This window comes from Schistocerca piceifrons, chromosome 7 (assembly GCF_021461385.2).
Source record: "Schistocerca piceifrons isolate TAMUIC-IGC-003096 chromosome 7, iqSchPice1.1, whole genome shotgun sequence".
In the NCBI taxonomy this organism is placed as follows: domain Eukaryota; kingdom Metazoa; phylum Arthropoda; class Insecta; order Orthoptera; family Acrididae; genus Schistocerca; species Schistocerca piceifrons.
The window spans coordinates 35605289-35623161 of NC_060144.1; the positions used below are offsets into that span (position 1 = coordinate 35605289).

The following is a 17873-nucleotide window of genomic DNA, read 5'->3' on the forward strand; positions in this document are numbered from 1 at the left end:
GATACTTATACAACAAGGGAAAAACAGTTCCTACTCATTTTCTGCCACCTCAAATAAAAATTTTCCCCAATAAATTTGGTGACAGGATTGGTCAGTTTTGTTACACAATAACTCCCAATTGGCAATATTTAGACCTATTTTGACTGCAGATACATGACAAACAAGATATTGAGAAAACAACTGCATGGTCAGGATTTGTGCAAGTGTTGCCAATTGGTAGTACCGTGTAATGAAACTGACCATTATTGCACCTAATTTACTGGGGAAAAATAAATTTGTTTGAGAGGTGGCCAAATCAGTAGGAATTTTTTCCCACAATGTGTTGTTATTTTTGTGATTGCTAGGGTGTAATGAAGTGGCATTAAAAATTTCATAGCTGTAGAACTAGCAGTTTTAGAGAAAGAAGACATTTTAGTTGGAAAAACAAGATTTTTTAGCTCTGTTTACAAAACCGAAAAACATTAACTCTCCAAAGTATTACAGCCAGATTCAGAACTCTAATAACATCCAGTGAAACTTTGACTGAAATGTTTTAACTTAAGGGATACACATGAATTCATCAAAATTTAGACATGTTGCTAAACTTTCTGCAAGTACTGTATTGATACATTTGATGACCAACAACAAGAAATATTTTGTTGCTAATTTGTCTCCAATATTTGACTCTTGCAGTCAGAAGAAAAGACCGACAGTATTGTTTCAAACACTGTGACTTATTCCAGAGACAATACAGAAGTTGAATCCATATCACTTAACTTGGAAGAGCCTAAGATGAGGTAGAGATACAACTTCCACTAAATGTTTCACACGAACACACAAATTCTGTGTGCATAAACAAAGGTTCATATCCCACTGGCACAAATTTACATAGCAGGAAAAAGGTGAATGTTGAGAAGAAGATGTATCTCCTGCTCAAAAACAGACATACTGAAAGGGAGAAAGCATCCACAGTATTGAAAAGAAAATACCTATAGATTCCTGTGAAGGAAGATGGTGTAAATGTATTGCAACTGAAAATGAAATACATCAATATCAGGAACTGTAACAATGATCCATTGAGTTGCAGACAGGCACAATGAAAACACATGTAGCTCTCAGCCAAAGCCTTCCTCAGCAGAGAAAACACACACATTCACTCAGGCAAGCAAACCTCACACACACACACACACACACACACACACACACACACACACACTGCTGCCACCACTGCTTTGGAGCTACTGGTGGTGGCAGCGGAGTGTGCACGAGGTATGCTTGCCTGTGCAAATATGTATGGTTTTTTGCTGAGGAAGGCTTTGGCCAATAGCTATATGTGTAATAGTCTTTCTGTTGTAGCTGTCTGCAACTCCATGGCTCATCTTTATGGCAAGCAACAATCTAAACTATTTCTAAGGTTATGTTATTCCAACCTGGAGTTTCTATTATATGAACACGAATAAGGCCAGGAGAACATGCCACTCAATTATTTTCGTCGAGTCAAAAAGACATGTGCTATTTAGGAATTAAGTAATGGATATATTGCTGAAAAATAGGAAGTTTAAGAGTTTGTCTGGGCAGACTGTTGTTACTCGACACTGGTGACTTAGGGCCATGATGTATTTCCTATCAATATATAATTAAAGTGTTGCTTAATTTTTTACTAGATTTTAAAAGCTTCTTAAAAGCAGCTGGCCACTTTAATGAACAGTGTTTATATTAAGTTCTCTCTCTTCATTGATGTTAATCTATAGATGACAGGAGAGTGAATAAGGACTTTTATCACAGTGATTCAGCATGCAGAAGTTTTTACCTAAATATTTTGCAAGGGAGTCAATATATAACTATCTTACACATTTCACTGGCTTCACCTTAGAGGAGGAACATAACAGCATGTAACAGGAAAAGGGTTCAATTGTAAGAAATGAGAATTACTTTATAGTCCACGACGTGTAAAAACACTACCAGCTGCAAAAACCGTAAGAACTTTGACAAGGAGAAACATTTTATTTCAATAATTTTAGCCAAAAATTTTTGAATTAGAGAATAAAATTACCATCACTGAGTTTCTTGAACAAACTGCATGTTTCATTTTGTAAGATTAAAAATATCCACAAACTAACCTAAAATAAAGAAATCTGGTTTTTGTGTCATTTGAAGGTGCATGTTAATCAAAATGTTATAATAACCTTCACTGTCATGTGCCACAAAAACACCATCAACCTCCTCCTCCCCCACCCCCTTCTCCTCCCCCTCCTCTCTGAAACATTTCTGCTAATGCAGGTCATTCACAGAGCCTCTTCCAAGATTCTCTTTTCTTCCACTGTCTATCATTTAGCACCTCCTCCCATAGCAGTCCTATTCAATTCACATCATCCTACACCTGATCTCTTGATCTTGTTTGTAACTTTCCAATTAGTCTTCATCCAGATTCTGTCCATTCTAGGGCTCTTCTCGGATGTCTTTCTGGTCCCATTATTTTAACGGGGCCAAACCGTTTCAGCCTATTACTCCCCATACATTCTTTTACAGACTTAATCTGCAGGTTGTTTCATATTGTTTGTTTATTCCTAATCCCATTCCTTCTCGTCTTTGCCAGGATCCCTCGTAGAAAGTGAATCTCTGTTGCTTGTATTCTGCACATTTTTCTTTGTTCAAGTCCAACATTCTGATCCTTAGGTCACAGTTGGCAGATAATATGACTTGTACATCATTATCTTTGTGTTGGCAGGTATTTTCCAATTTATAATTACGTCTTATGAACAACAACAAAATTTCAAATAATTTTCTATTCTCTCGAAAACTTTATCCTTGATTATTTCTTTCTTCATTAATTTACTTCCTATATATATGAAAGCATCAATTTCTTTAATAATTTTTCCATTCTAAGTTATATCCTTCATTTTCTAATTTTCCTGCTGATTTTCATTACTTCACCTTTTGTTAAGCTTATTTCCATGCCCACTTCTTGAATTACTCTCTGTCACCTATTTAGTTCTTCCAACTTCTGCTCATTTTCTTCCCAAATCATTACCTCATCTGCATATGCTACGATTTTCATATCGTCTGCTGCTGACCCTTGCAGCTGTGAGTCTACATTTTATATCTTCTCTGTCTTGGCCCTCAGTTATTTACTGCCCCAATAAGTCTTCCACTACTTCAGTGTCTCATTTAATAACAAATCTCTCAGCATCACCTGACTTATTTTAACTGCATTATATTGTTTTACTTTTGTTGGTATTCATCTTATAACTTATTCTGAAGACACTATCAATTCCATTACACTGTTCTTTCATGTTTTACCATCTGCCAGAATTACAGCATCATCAGCAAGCTTCAAAGTCTTAATTTCTTCACCCTGAAATTTATTCCCCTTTCTAAATTTCTTCTTGGTTTCTCCAACATCTACATAGAAAATAAAGCTGAACAGTAAATTCACTTTAGCTATGTGAGTATTCAAAAACACTATAGAAGTATACACTACAAAGATGCAGCCTGATCTGACAAGAAATAAGATTGCTGGATCTCAAAAACTAAGGAATATTTCAGCTATCTTTCAGCTTATGTTCCAGACAGATGAAAAGAATGAAATCAGTACCAATAACCAAAGGGGGAAATTATTTGAAGCCTCTAGAGATTCATGGGAAATTTCCAGAAATATGGTCTGGTTATCATGCTACAAATTGTAATGCCAAGCACGAAGAGGAAACCATTGCTGATGTGTCATCCTGTGCTCAAGAAACTAGAAGATATCAGCTGTTGACCAGAATAACTTCAAGGTACTTCTAATAGTACTGAGCAAACTGGAATGATATTATGTATTATTCTCTTAACGGAAACAGGGTTGTCATTAATGGGTAAGTTATTGTGAAGAAGGAGAGGCGGAGGCGGAGGACAACAACAATGATTTAAACAGCAAACATGCCCCACAACAATTTTGATTCTGGTTCACCATCATGTTATAGGCAAATCTCTATTTAACCTAGTCAAATAAGCATTGGAAGGAAATGGGAGAATATTTCTAGCTACTGATGTGGAGAATCCTACAATGCCACAGATACCAACTGCTTAATGCAATTACATAGCTAACCACAGTGCTAAGCATTACAAATTCTCTCACATCACACAAGTGTTAATTTCTTATTACAGTTATTTTACCCTACTTTTGTCACTAGATGTCTGCAAAGTAATTAACAGCATTACTGCCATGTCTGAAGAAACACCTATGCTTTTACCATTAGGTTATGTCAATTATAAACACATTTCCCCACAATATTCCAAATAAAAAGATTGTGGTGAACAACATAACTGTAAAATCTTACGAAAACTTCACCTTTTCTCAATGTCGCAGCCATCATCGGTGGATTCTGGTGGTGAATCAGGACCTGGAGGAAGTTCTCTCACATCCAAATATTCTGCCAAAAGACCGAGTTGGTCTCTTGGAGCAAGACTGAGTTTTCGTACCAAATGGGGTTGGGACTCATCACGACCCCATACCAGCTGCTCACCAGGATCCACAGCAAATTGTATAGGAAGAAGCTGTCTGTCAGAACTTATCAGAGGCACAGCAGCTAAAATGAAGGAAAACAGAAGCCAATGAGTTTTAAACAAAACCTTAAGGTATAGTTAGTCTATACGAACATTCCAAAATAGTCACAGACCCCCCATACAATATACAAGGACTGGATAAAAAGTTATCAGAACCATTATTTTTCTCTGAAATGACTATTTACAGATGTACTTATAGTAACAGACCTTCAATATAAGCAGCCCCGTTATTTGTGGCATCCTTTGCCAAATGTCCGGAAGGTGTCACATACCATCTGTGCATCTATTTCCATTGATATCTCGTACTGACCACTCTGTGGCATGGATAATGTCATCTCTGGTGTTTTACCAGATCCCTCACAGTGGTTCTTTCATTTTGGGAAAGAGATTGTAATTGCAGGGACTCATGTCAGATGAGTATGGTGGATGTTCCAGGCTCCTCCATTGCCAGCAGCGCAAGAGGTCCTGGATAGCAGCAGTGGTATGGCATCATGCATTATCACGCAGAATGATGGAGTGCTGTTCTATGAAATGTCGTCGATTTCACCTGAGCACTGGATGAAGGTGGTGTTGCACATATGTGCAGTAGTAGGCATCATCTAGCATCACCCTTAGTAGTACAGTGTGATGCAGTATTACCCTATCAGTGTCATACACCATAATGAACATCACTTTCACAGCACTTTGAGTAGCATGCTCACTTTCTGTGGACAAGGAGAGAGAGCAGAGGATGCCTTCATCCCTTCAGTCTTTCAAGTTTAGTTCATACAAACATGCCCAGGTTTCGTTGATGGTGATAATGTTTCAAAGAAATTCGTTTCCTCCCCTTTGGTACCAGCTCAACAAACCCTGTTCGATGGCATGGTGGTGCTACTGCTGCATCTCTGCCATTTCATGGGGAATACAACGTGCTGCAATTTTGCTGTACCCCAGAACGTTGTGCAGAATGTGGAGCACAGTTTTGTGGCATACTCTGACATTTGCTGATAACTCACATGCAGTATAGTGGCGATCAGCATCCAACAAGGAAGAAAGGAGTTTAACTGTATTAGCCTCCACGTGCGGTCGTCCTATATGGGGGCGATCCTGTACAGCATTTCTGCCTAATCTGAACACTTTAACCCTCTGTGCGACTGTGCTGTATGGCGATGCTGCATCACCACATGCTTCAAGCATGTCCCTGGAAACATTCTTACATATTCCAACCTCATGCCACTTCAATTTTGAGCCGAATGTTGCTCTATCTTTGTAGACATGATGTTAGGGGGTTGCACTATTGCTATGATGTTCAACGGGCTACACACTGCTGTAGATTTGCAGAGTATTGTCTCCATTCGCTGTAAAACTCTTCTCACAGGCATTCGTTGTGTCAACACAGATGGTAGCTCACTGGTTTGACACTACAGCAGTGTTACCACTATTTTGTATCCAGCCCTTGTATGTAAATAAACACAAAGACTGTATCTGTCACAAAATTAGTTTATCACACTCCTTTGGTATTATGTGTCACTCCTGTTAAATTTCAAGAACGTTTTACAGCTAACTGTTCTGTTGCCATTGTGAACTGATGATGATACCACAAACGTAAGTTTTGAGTAACAAAAAATCAGACAAAAGAGGAGGAGGACGAAGATATAAACAGGAAACGAAAAATAATAAACAAAGTATTAGAAATTAAAAATATCAATGCCAACAGCCACAATAACCGCTATATTAATTTATATATAAATATGGTCTTCTCACAAAAAATAAATCAGGTTATTGAATAATAGATCTCATGCTATGACATACAGTTTGCAACAACATTGACTCTTTGGAAAGCAAATTTTATTGGTTAGAATAGGTTCTTCATTATGTTATAAACCACACTCATGTCATCTTTTGGAAATTTGGAAAAAGTGACTGACAAGTGTTTAAGCTCAATTTGTTCAAAAATGCCCCTTCTTCAGCACGTGCACACACCTGTATGCCTACACTGTGGCTGAATAAACTCTGCCAGGACTGAGGTTCATTTCGTGTGAGGGGTTGTGTCAGGGAATAGACAAGGGGAGAAAGAAGGCAGGGAGCATCAAGAAGGGTAGGGGAAGGATAGCTGATGGTTAGGAGGGATATACCAGGCATATGGGACAGAAATGCAGGAGGGAGAGGAAGCATGTGCAACATATAGGAAAATGATAAGAGCACTAGCTCCAGTGAGTTTGTGCAGCATACAAATGTAACATATTGGTTGGTTGGTTGGTTTGGGGTATAAAAGGACCAAACCACTGGGTCATCCGTCCCTTCTTCCTGACAAACAAGGCACAAGGCAAGACAACACCCAAATTTAGTTTGAGAAACTAAAAGGAGTTAAAAGGAATTGGGAACCACAATGAAAAAGAAAATGAAACGAACAAGAAAAGGGGGAAAACATACAACACAGGGAAAAGCAGAGGAAGGCATTAAAACCAGAGAGCAGATTGTCTGGGCTGGCCGATCGCAAGAATAAAAGAGGATGAGCCAGCCACTCTGCATCACATTAAAATGCCCAGCCCAAAAAGACACGGCGAAATGAACACATGGAGAGAAGGTGAACACCAAGACATACAAATGCAAAGAAAGGGTGACAGAGTTAAACTGGAGGGAGGGTGGAGGCCTCTGAAAGGAGGCCAGACACCCACCCTTAGATGGTACAATAAAAATCACCCTCACAAATAAAACACAAAATTAAATCTGCTGTTGAGGTATAGTCACCTAACATCGTAGGCAGGGTGCTGGAAAGAGTAAAACTCCACTGCAGAGGGGCTAAAAGTGGGCAGCCCAACAAGGTGTTGACAACAGTCATAGGGGAGCCACAGTGAGACTGAGGTGGGTCCTCGCGGTGGAGGTGGTGACCATGTGTTAGCCACATATGGCCAATGCGTAGCTGGCAAAGGACAGCAGATTCCCTGCGAGTGGCTCGCATGGATGACCACCACACATTTGTTGTCTCCTTGATAACATGGATTGCAAAAACTTTGCAGCAGAAGACCAATTGCAAATCAGTCCGCAGCAGGCCAATCTCCAGATATGGCTTATGGTAGACTGTTTGGCCAGACGGTCAGCAAGTTCACTGCCCGGTATCATGACATGTCCTGAGGTCCACATGAAGGTCATGAGATGTCCACTGTTGCAGAGGGCATAAAGAGACTCCTGGATAGCCAGTACCAAACGATGTTTAGGGAAGCACTTGTTGAGAACTTGTAGGCTGCTTAAGGAGTCACTACGGATAATGAAGGACTCATCGAAGCAGAAGCAGACATGCTCAAGAGCACAATAGATGGAAACCAACTCTGCAGTGAAAATGCTGCAGCCACCCAGCAAGGAGTGCCGTTCACTATGGCCAACATGAGCATAAGCGAACCCACAAGACTGTCAACCATTGATCCATCTGTGTAGATTATTTCTGAGCCCTCAAATTCACTGAGAAGAAAGAAACTGCCGGCAGAGGGCCTCAGGTGGAACTGAGAATTTTGCGCCTTTCAACAGTTCCAGCCAAAGCCATGGCCGGAAGAGGACCCGCAGGAAAGGTGGCGAGGGGAAAGCGTCGAGTTCATTAAGAAGCAACCGGACACGGACAGCGAAGGGATTCCCAGTTCTGGGCTGCCGTTACAGAAAATGGATCACTGTGTTAGGGAAAAGCAGATGGTAATTTGGATGGTGAGGTGAACTACGAATGTGGACAGTTGCCGCCGGAGCCACAATGGAGGATGCCAGCTTCCACAAGGAGGCTGTTCACGGGGCTCATTCAAAAGGCTCCCGTTGCAAGGCGAACTCCACAGCAGTGGACAGGGTCCAGCAGACACAGTGCAGAGAGCGACACGGAGCCATACACCATGCTCTCATAATCAATACGGGACTGTACAAGGGCTTTGTACAGCTGCAGCAGTATAGGACAATCAGCACCCTAGTCGGTGTGGCTCAGGCATTGAATAAGATTAAGGTGCCACCAGCACTTGTCCTTAAGCTGACAAAGATGGGGAAGACAAGTTAAGTGGGCATCAAAGGCCAGTCCCAAAAAGTGGTAGGTATCCACTACAACTAGTAGTTGTTCATCGAGGTAAAGTTCTGGATGGGGATGGACGGTATGACGGTGACAGAGTGCATCACACTTGGCAGCCGAAAACTAAAAGCCATGACTGAGGGCCCATGGCTGCACTTTCCATATAGCTCCCTGTAGCTAGCGTTCAGCCGCAACAATAGAAGAGGAGCAGAAGGAAATAGGTGAGGCCGACATCATGATAGCTATCAACATCTAGTGGGGTTCTTCCTGGGCTTTAGCACTGGAAATTATGATACTTTCCCGTCATTGTGATAGGAATTCACCATTGCTCCAGATGCGGTTGAAGATGGCAAGGAAGCGTTGTTGGGAATACGCTGACAGATGTTTCAGTATTTGCGAATGGATGCAGTCTGGACCAGGGGATATGTCAGGACAGTCAGCAAGGGCACTGAGAAATTCCCATTCACTGAAGGGAGCATTATATGGCTCACGGTGGTGTGGAACAACAGGTAGGTCGTGTTTTTCGAACCTCTGTTTGAGGAGACGAAATGTGGGGTGGTAATTCTCAGAAGCAGAGATGCGAGCATAATGCTCAGCAAGACAATCTGCAATTTTGTCTGATTGGCAGATACAGCGCTATTTGTGGAAATTCCAGGTACACCTGCAGGGTTCTGATAGCCGTAATGTCGGCAGAGCTTGGTTCAAACCTGCAAGGGCGAGGTTCATATTCCAATGGTGGAGACATAGTGTTCCCAACACTCCTGCTTCCTTCATTTGATGGGAGGCGAACCTGAGCATGGTGCCGTTTGAAGGCAATAAGGTTCTCCAGGGAGAGGTGGTGCTTATGACATTGGAGGCCCCGCTGACTGTCTCTAATGGCTGCAGCAATTTCTGGCGAACACTTAGGCACTGACTTCCACAGGGGGCAACTGGAGGAACAAGGGATTGCCCATTTAGCTGCAGCAATAATCGTATTAGTGACTGATGATGGCACGCAATGGATACTAAACGTTGGTAGCAGATGTGAAAGTGTCCCAGTCAGCCTTGGGAAGAGCCCACCTGGGCAAGCATCGAGATGAGGTAATGTTACTTTAAATCCGTCTTGATTGCAAATTTTTTTTTATTATTCATATGACCGATTTCGGTTCATTCAGAACCATCTTCAGATCTGATATTTAAGTTACAGGAGTAACCCGTCCAATTCAGCAACTTTCACATGCTACGTCGCTACGTAGCATGTGAAAGTTGCTGAATTGGACGGGTTACTCCTGTAACTTAAATATCAGATCTGAAGATGGTTCTGAATGAACCGAAACCGGTCATATGAATAATAAAAAAAATTTGCAATCAAGACGGATTTAAAGTAACATTATAAAATCACTGATTGCTGTTATCCCATAAGACATTATGTCTGTTTTTGCATCGAGATGAGGGATGCTGGGGTAGGGTCAAGAAGAGTGGAAAGTGGTCACTACCACACAAGTTGTCATGCGCTCTCCAGTGGCTAGATGGGAGAACGCCAGGACTGCAAACCGTGAGATCAAAGGCTGAATAGGTGTCATGTGCCACACTGAAATGTGTGGGGCACCTGTATTGAGGAGGTAAAGGTCAAGTTGAGTTAGTAGGTCCTCAACTTTTTTGCCACAACCAGCAACCTTAGTGCCACCCCACACAGGGTTATGGGCATTAAAATCACCCAGAAGGAGAATTGGTGGGGGGGGGGGGGGGGGGGGGGGGGAGAATTGTGAAATGAGAACAGCCAATACACGGGACAGTGCATCACCATCTGGAGGGAGGTAGATGTTACAGATGGTAATTTCCTGTGTTGTCCCCACCCTGACAGCCACAGCTTCTAGAGGTGTTTGAAGGGGCACAGGTTCACTACAGACAGAGATAAGGATGAAGATGCAAACTCCACCTGACAATCTATCGCAGGCAGGACAGTTTTTGTAGTACCACCTGCAGCGATCCACAATGCAGGAAACTAGGTTTCCTGAAGGACAATGCAAAAAGCAAGAGTAACGCTTAAAAGTTGATGTAGCTCAGCCTGGTGCAAGAAAAAACTGATGCAGTTCCACTGGATGAGGACACTTTCTGGAATTGGGGAATCATGTAGTGACCAAAGAGGCAGGTTGTGCCTTACCATCACCTGCTGCCACAAGTTGAGTATTTGTATCCATTGCCATTGTGGATGAAGCATCAGTGAGATCCAGGCCCTCGGGGGATGCTAACATCTCCCCCTCATCCTCAGATGCACAACCAGTATGGAGTGGTGGTGTTGGGTCACCAGAGGGTCCTGTTTCTTAGCAGGCTTCTTGGTTTGCTTGCCCTCTCACTACTCTAGCGGCTTGCTGGGAGAGCTTCTCCGATGTAGCTTCAGGCATGGAGGAAGACTGCGAAGCTCTTCATCCAGCAGCTTTCGGCTCCTTTAGCCACTGGCAAGTGTCCATTGTGGCATTAGTGGAGACCTTTGAAGAAAGTGTCCCAAGGGACCCCTTCCGCACAAGAAGAGCCGGAAGAGGCTGTTGCTTCTCTGGCTGGGGGCGAGGGGACTGATATTTCCTGCGTTTGGGGGTAGAGGGGGGGGGGGCAGGAGGCGGGGGTACTGCTCCCGAAGTAGGTGCTTTGGGAGCAACGTAAGAAGATGTGCCCCCAACCACCAAGGGGACGGATGTATTCTGGTGGCCCAGAGGGCCTACAGTTCGCAGCACAGAGTGTGGAACTACCATCACTTGTGGTGGTGATGTTGAAGTAGCTGCAGCATGTGTGGACGTCAACCAAATGGGGTGTAATCTTTCAAATTTACATTTAGCCTCTTGGTAAATCACCCGGTCCAGGGTCTTTTCACTCCTTTTGGAGTACTGTGCAGTCTGGTGAGCAGGGGGAGTGGTGCTCTCCACAATTTATACAAGTGGGAGGAGGTGCACCTGTAGTATCGTGATGCAGTGGACGTCCACAGTCTCAACATTTGGCACTGGAATTGCAATGGGAAGACATGTGCCTGAATTTCCAGCACTTAAAGCACCACATAGTGGGAGGGATGTATGGTTTAACATCACAGTGATAAACCATCACCTTGACATATTCAGGCACTGAATCATCCTCAAAGGCCGAGATGAAGGCACCGGATGAAATGAAACTCAGCCATTCTGAATTGGCACAGAGCTCATTGTAAGACAGCAAGTGGAGGTCGCGATGGAAAATAATCCCATAGACCATGTTGAGGCTTTTATGGGGAGTGACGGAAACAGGAATATCGACCAGCTGGTCACAGGTAAGGCCTGGGATTGGGCTGGGTATGCAGTCTGAATCAAGACTGACCTATTTCTCAACTTGGACAGTGCTGTCACTTCCGCAAACGTATCCTCAAGATGTTCAACAAAAAATTGAGGCTTCGTAAGTAGAAAGAAGTTCCCATCTGTTCTGCTACAGACTAAATACCAAGGCGATTATGGCTCATTTTTTCTGTAGCCCTACATTCCTCCCATGGTGTAGCGACGGAGGGAAATGATTTAGGGTCATACTTGTCAGCATTGTGTCTGGTCTTTCCCTTCTTTGAGACTGCTGATGCCGTTTGGTCACCAGCAAGAGGACTTGGTCTGCTTCACTGCGGGTCATCCACCCTGATGCCACCCACTCTGATCAGGGGCTCTCCCCACAGGCACAACCCAGCCACAGAAAAGACCACCTGGCATGATGGCCTTTGCCAGGAGTCCTGATGCCCCAAGAAGACAGGCACCTAGTCCTTATCATATGTGGGGAGTTTACAGCTTGGGCATCAGCAATGCGATCCCTGTGTTGGCAGGGGGCTACCACCAAATGGGTACATGACAGCCTCACCACAAAGGACTGGCTACTGTGCCGGATGTTGGGCGCAGAGAAATCCAATATCGTCATGGGCGTAAAAGAGGACAGGTGACAACGGAAGATGATGTACCCCGGATAGTGTCCTTGTCCAAATAGTCGAATTGCAGGTGGAGATGCAAAGCCATGACAAGAAGAGGTTCAGGAGATCAAATCTAATGGCACTATGGATAACTGGTGCACCACGTAAAGCGTCCTTCCCAAAAGGCCCGCATTTCTGTAGAATTTGGCACGTCAAACCATAAAATGGGACCTGAACTTATAGGGCCAAAGAGTGTGAGACTCCTTTTAGTCACCTCTTACAACAGGAAGGAATACCTCAGGCCTATTCTAACCCCTGGACCCACAGAGGGGAAATATAACATGTATGAGTGGATTGGGAGGGGATGACATAATAGAGGAAAGGGAGCCTCGTGAGAAGAGGCTATAGGTGCAGGATGCGTGAAGTTATGGTCTGGGGGCAAGGTAGAGGTGGGTATAGGACAGGAGGCTAGCAACCCAGGAGGATTAGAGGATAAAGGGTGCATTGCAAAGAAAAATATCTCCCACGAAGTTTAGAAAAGTTGGCAATGGAAGGGGGGATACAGATCCAGATGTGGAGTGGCCATTTAATTGGAGCCTATTGTGTTCCACAGTGTGAGCAGCCACTGGACGATCAAATCTGCTCATGGTCACCATTTTGTGGTGGCCATTTGTTTGCATGGACAGCTGGTTGTTGGTCCTGTACACGAGATGATATGCAGAAATTGCAGCAGTGGTGGTACATGACCTCCTTTCACAGGTGGTTCTGCCTCTGATACAACAGGATAAGCCTCACTCATGACTGAAGTAGGGAGTGATGGGTTGGTGTATCCAACGGGTATTGCACTTTGGTTTTTCACAGGGAAATGAACCATGTGACAAGAGGTATGGAATAGGTGCGGCATAAGATGAGTACACAAGCTGAACTAGGATACTATGTAGATTGGGAGCATGGAAGAATACCACTGAGAGGGGTACAAAGGCTTGCAGGTAGGATGTTTCTCGTTTTCAGATATGATGCTAAAAAGTCGAAGCCCTGGCAATTGGTATCTTTCAGTAGTTCCAATCCTGTATGACACTGAATGGTGAGCTCATTCCCACTTGGTTCTTCGGAATGGTCAGAGGATTAGAAGTGCGTGGAAAATCTTTCTGCAGACTAGGTTTGAGGGTAAACATCTTAGTGAGATGTTCACAACACCAAGCACGGGATTTCACTGCAGATGTGTCAGCCACAGGTAGCAAGGCTATATGGGAGTGACGTTTTGGTGTGAAAGGTGTGCTACCAAAATTCAGGTACTGCTGATGGTTGGTGGACTTTATTAACTTACATCTTGAATCATTCTACATCCCTGAATGTTCTCCTTGATAAGGTTTATGGAACATGAATTAATAAATGAATGAACAAAGAAATGAATGAATGAACAAAGAAATGAATGAACGATGATGTCTTCTATTCTCAAATGCACATTCAAATATGAGTCACAATGCCTAACATTGTTATCATCAACTTAATGTGTAAGTGCTGAAGACTGGAATAGGTATGCGAACAAAATATGATATATGCTATCCACAGAATTTGCGAATATCTACAGAAAAAGAGAATTTACAAAAATGGTTCAAATGGCTCTGAGCACTATGGGACTTAACTTCTAAGGTCATCAGTCCCCTATAACTTAGAACTACTTAAACCTAACTAACCTAAGGACATCACACACATCCATGCCCGAGGCAGGATTCAAACCTGCGATCGTGCGGTTCCAGACTGTAGTGCCTAGAACGGCTCGGCCACAACGGCCGGCGAGAATTTACAAAAAATGTTCATAAAATCTACAGTTTTGCAATGATCAGTCCATTAGAGTGCTGTATTACTACAGGACATAAGTTATGCATCTTATTTGCAGCTAGGAACACAATGTGTTTTACTACTTCACAACCACTGGACATCACTTGCTCTACAACAGCTCTACTATTTAAGTACTTTTTATTTTGTGGATTGAGTCTGCTCTACACCTAGACTTTTAAGATGTTGTCATGACAAATATAACAAGGTGGCAGTCTTTTTGCTGAAAATAAACAAATATTCAAAATAAAAGGTTTTACAACTGGATAGCTAGCATCACGATTTCACCCCAGATCACTTCTGTGATGTCATTAAGAAGTTGACTGGACATAAAAATTGGTTCGTACACACTTAACACCGAGCTGCTTGGTCCTGAAGAATGTTATGGAGGCCAACACAGGAATCCCAAATTAAGCCTGAAATTGTTAATGTTTGATAAATGGACAATTTCACCAAAGATTTTTCAGACAAATCACATTTTCTGCAGCAATTGGGCATAGGTATTGTAAAAATGCATGTGTATAGGATTCATTTATGATTTACTATGCGTCACAAGGAAACCATTTTCTGATTATAGCTCATATAAATCTACATTATAATGGCAAATTCTCGACACATCACATGCGTTGGCATGAGGAAAGACAAATATTCACCAAGTAGAAAATATGTTGAGCAACAAACATGCAAATGAACAATGTGTTTAACCTGCAGGTGAGTGTTTGAACTTACATTCCTCAGACTTCGAACATGCAGTCATATTTACATGTTTCATGTAAATACGATGACACCTGCACTTTTTATCATAGGGCAAAGATTTTTGATGGAAAAATATGATGTAAGCTGTAAGCCAAAGTCATAATGAGCTCGATTACGACTCCTTAATTCTAATGAAGAATTTTAGTTTCTTTTTAGTATAAACTTCAAGACTGCAATTTTATATGAGAGCTAGACTGTTACTTATAATAAGTACTCATTCATCTTACACAAAATGATGCACATATATTCAAATTAGAGCAATTAGAAGTTACACTGTATCATTTGCTTCTAAATGGAATTAGACATGCATCCAAACCTGGTGGTTGAACGACATCTGAATTTCGTTCCATCACAACTAGAGCTGAAAAATGAGCAGAGTCATATGCCAGTACGAGAGGGGAACGATGGCAATCCGCTGGAGGGCACTCCAGCGGTAGGTAGACCCCTCCAAATGGGATTGGGGCAAGATCCTCTCCATTCATATCCTGCAAGAAGTTAGCATTAGAAATACACTGTTACTTTCAATCTGATGGAACGGCACGTTTTATTATTACAAAAAATAGTAAATTTCCACCTGTATAAAATGCAAATCTAAAAGTTTTGAGCTTGCATATTTGGAACATAAATAGCACAACTACAAACAACCACCATATTTGGAACATAAATAGCACAACTACAAACAACCACCACCACCACCACTACCACCACTACCAAACCTTCAGGTCTTTTTTTCCTGTGACTAAAAAATAAAAGTTACAAATAGTGTCCATGTATAAGTTACTTACGACAGATTACAACGCTGAATTTACACAGTCATTTAACAACATTATTTCACAGTCATTTAACAACATTATTTCACAGTCATTTAATATCATTATTTCACAGTCCTTTAATATCATTATTTCACAGTCATTTAATAACATTATTTCACAGTCATTTAATAACATTCTGTCCAGAAGGAAAGAGAATGTTCGAAATGATGTTCTCATTTTTTACCATTCTGACTTCATTGATAGCAGTGGCCTAAAACCCAGTTTTTACAACATGAGATTAAGTAACAGAGTGTTTCCTCTGGCTGTTAATGAGTTTATTCTTGCCAGGTTGCAGCTACATTATAAAATAATCTTGATACAATATTTCAGCGGTCCAATTGGCCATGATCTTCATGTGATAACACTGTTTGCTAAATCTTGCCAAAACTGACTCCTCCTGTGAACAGTGGCCTTTTTGTAAGCCACAGAGAAACAATAGCACCTGCATGAGGAATCACTGATGCTGCCCCCTAATGCAAAGTGAAGGTATAGTGTTCCAGTGGTGAAACATGTTAGAAACAATGAAACTGGGTATGGAGTAAGTCGCTTTGTTGGCTGTGTCAAAGATTATTGTTTTTAATATCAGATAAAACACACTGTGTGTGCATTGTCAACTATTCTTTTAAGCCTGAATCAGTGTTTCTCTACCTGTTCCTGACCTGTGCTGAATGTTTCAAGTTCCTCACTGAGATAGGACACTACTGATTTTTTATCTAGTTTGCTGAACATTTATACCTTTGTGTTTTAGTTGTCCTTCATACTTTGGTAACCATTGTTGCCAGAACTGCATCATGGTCACCGATACCAATGTCAACGTGGATGTTCCCAAAGACATCAGGTTTATTCGTTGCCAACAAATCCAATATGTTTCCATCATAGTTGGGATTTCTAACTACCTGGTCTAGGCAGTTTCAGAGGATGCCTTACCATGCCCATCATTAATAGAACTGTAATTTTCCCAATTAATTTTTGGATGGGTAAAGGCTCCACCAATGATTGCAGATTGCTTGGGGAAATTATGTACAAGTGAACTAAGGTTTTCTCCAGCATTCTCAGTTAAATCAGATGTGTCTGATGAGTGATAGCGGCATCCAGTTATTTTATGCCCACCCTGATACTCAGCCCTGCCCAAACAATCTCACATGCAGCTTCAATTTCTATCTCGGCAGATTCGAATTTCTTGTCTATTGTGATGAATACCCCATCTCCATTTCCCATTCGCCTATCCTTTCAATATACATTTAAATTTTCACCAGGAATCTCATTGCTATCAATTTCAGGTTTCAACCAGCTTTCTATGCCTAGTATTATGTGAGCTTCACTGCTTTTCATGAGTGCTTCAAACTATGGCATTTTGTTGCGAATGCTTCGGCAGTTTACCATTAGGATTTTAATACTCTCACCTGTGGGAGGCATTTCTTTCAATATTACACCGATACTTCTGGGTTTCCCACAGCAATAATTATTTGGACTGGATGGAAAGTTGCCTACACTAAAAAAAAAAAATACCTTGTGTGCATCCCGCACACAGTCAGCTACCACAGTAGCAGCCTCTAATGTTTACTGCATACCTGACCTATTTAGGATTTTAACCCTATTGCACAAGTTCAGGAAGTTGCAGCCTAGCTTGCCACAGAAACTTCGAAGTCTCTGGTTCAGTCCTGCCACTCAACTTGGAACCACAGAGCTATGATCAGTTCTGTGGACAATGCTGCAAATTACGAGCTTCGTTGAAAATCAATGCAAAAAGGCTGGTGTTTTCAACCTTCTCTGCCAGTAGCTGGAATGAACCAAGAATGACCTCTAAGTCCAGATGACAGGCATCATTTGTCCCAATGTAAGCCACAATCTGCAGCTGGTTGTATCCTGCTTCCTCAATGGCTGCCAGAATAGCCTCTTCAACATGTTGAATGAGGCCCCCAGGCATACACACCAAGTGCACCTGGTGTCCTTTCCTGTTCCTTGCTGTCACTTCCGTAAATGGTACCATCATTCACCATATCTTTGAACTGTCAAAGATTAATAGACTCCTACCCTT

General features: G+C 42.1%; 1 protein-coding gene across 3 annotated transcripts in view; it reads right to left on the reverse strand.

Annotated features, from left to right (window-relative positions):
• Positions 1–17873, reverse strand: part of LOC124804681 (OTU domain-containing protein 7B-like) — a 109466-nt gene that overhangs the window by 36534 nt on the left and 55059 nt on the right. For all 3 annotated transcript variants that reach the window (XM_047264930.1, XM_047264928.1, XM_047264929.1), the window contains exons 7-8: positions 15340–15508; positions 4310–4547 (exon numbers count right to left, since the gene is read on the reverse strand). In XM_047264930.1, coding sequence (XP_047120886.1) covers positions 4310–4547; positions 15340–15508 — 407 coding nt within the window. The remainder of the gene's footprint in view (positions 1–4309; positions 4548–15339; positions 15509–17873) is intronic.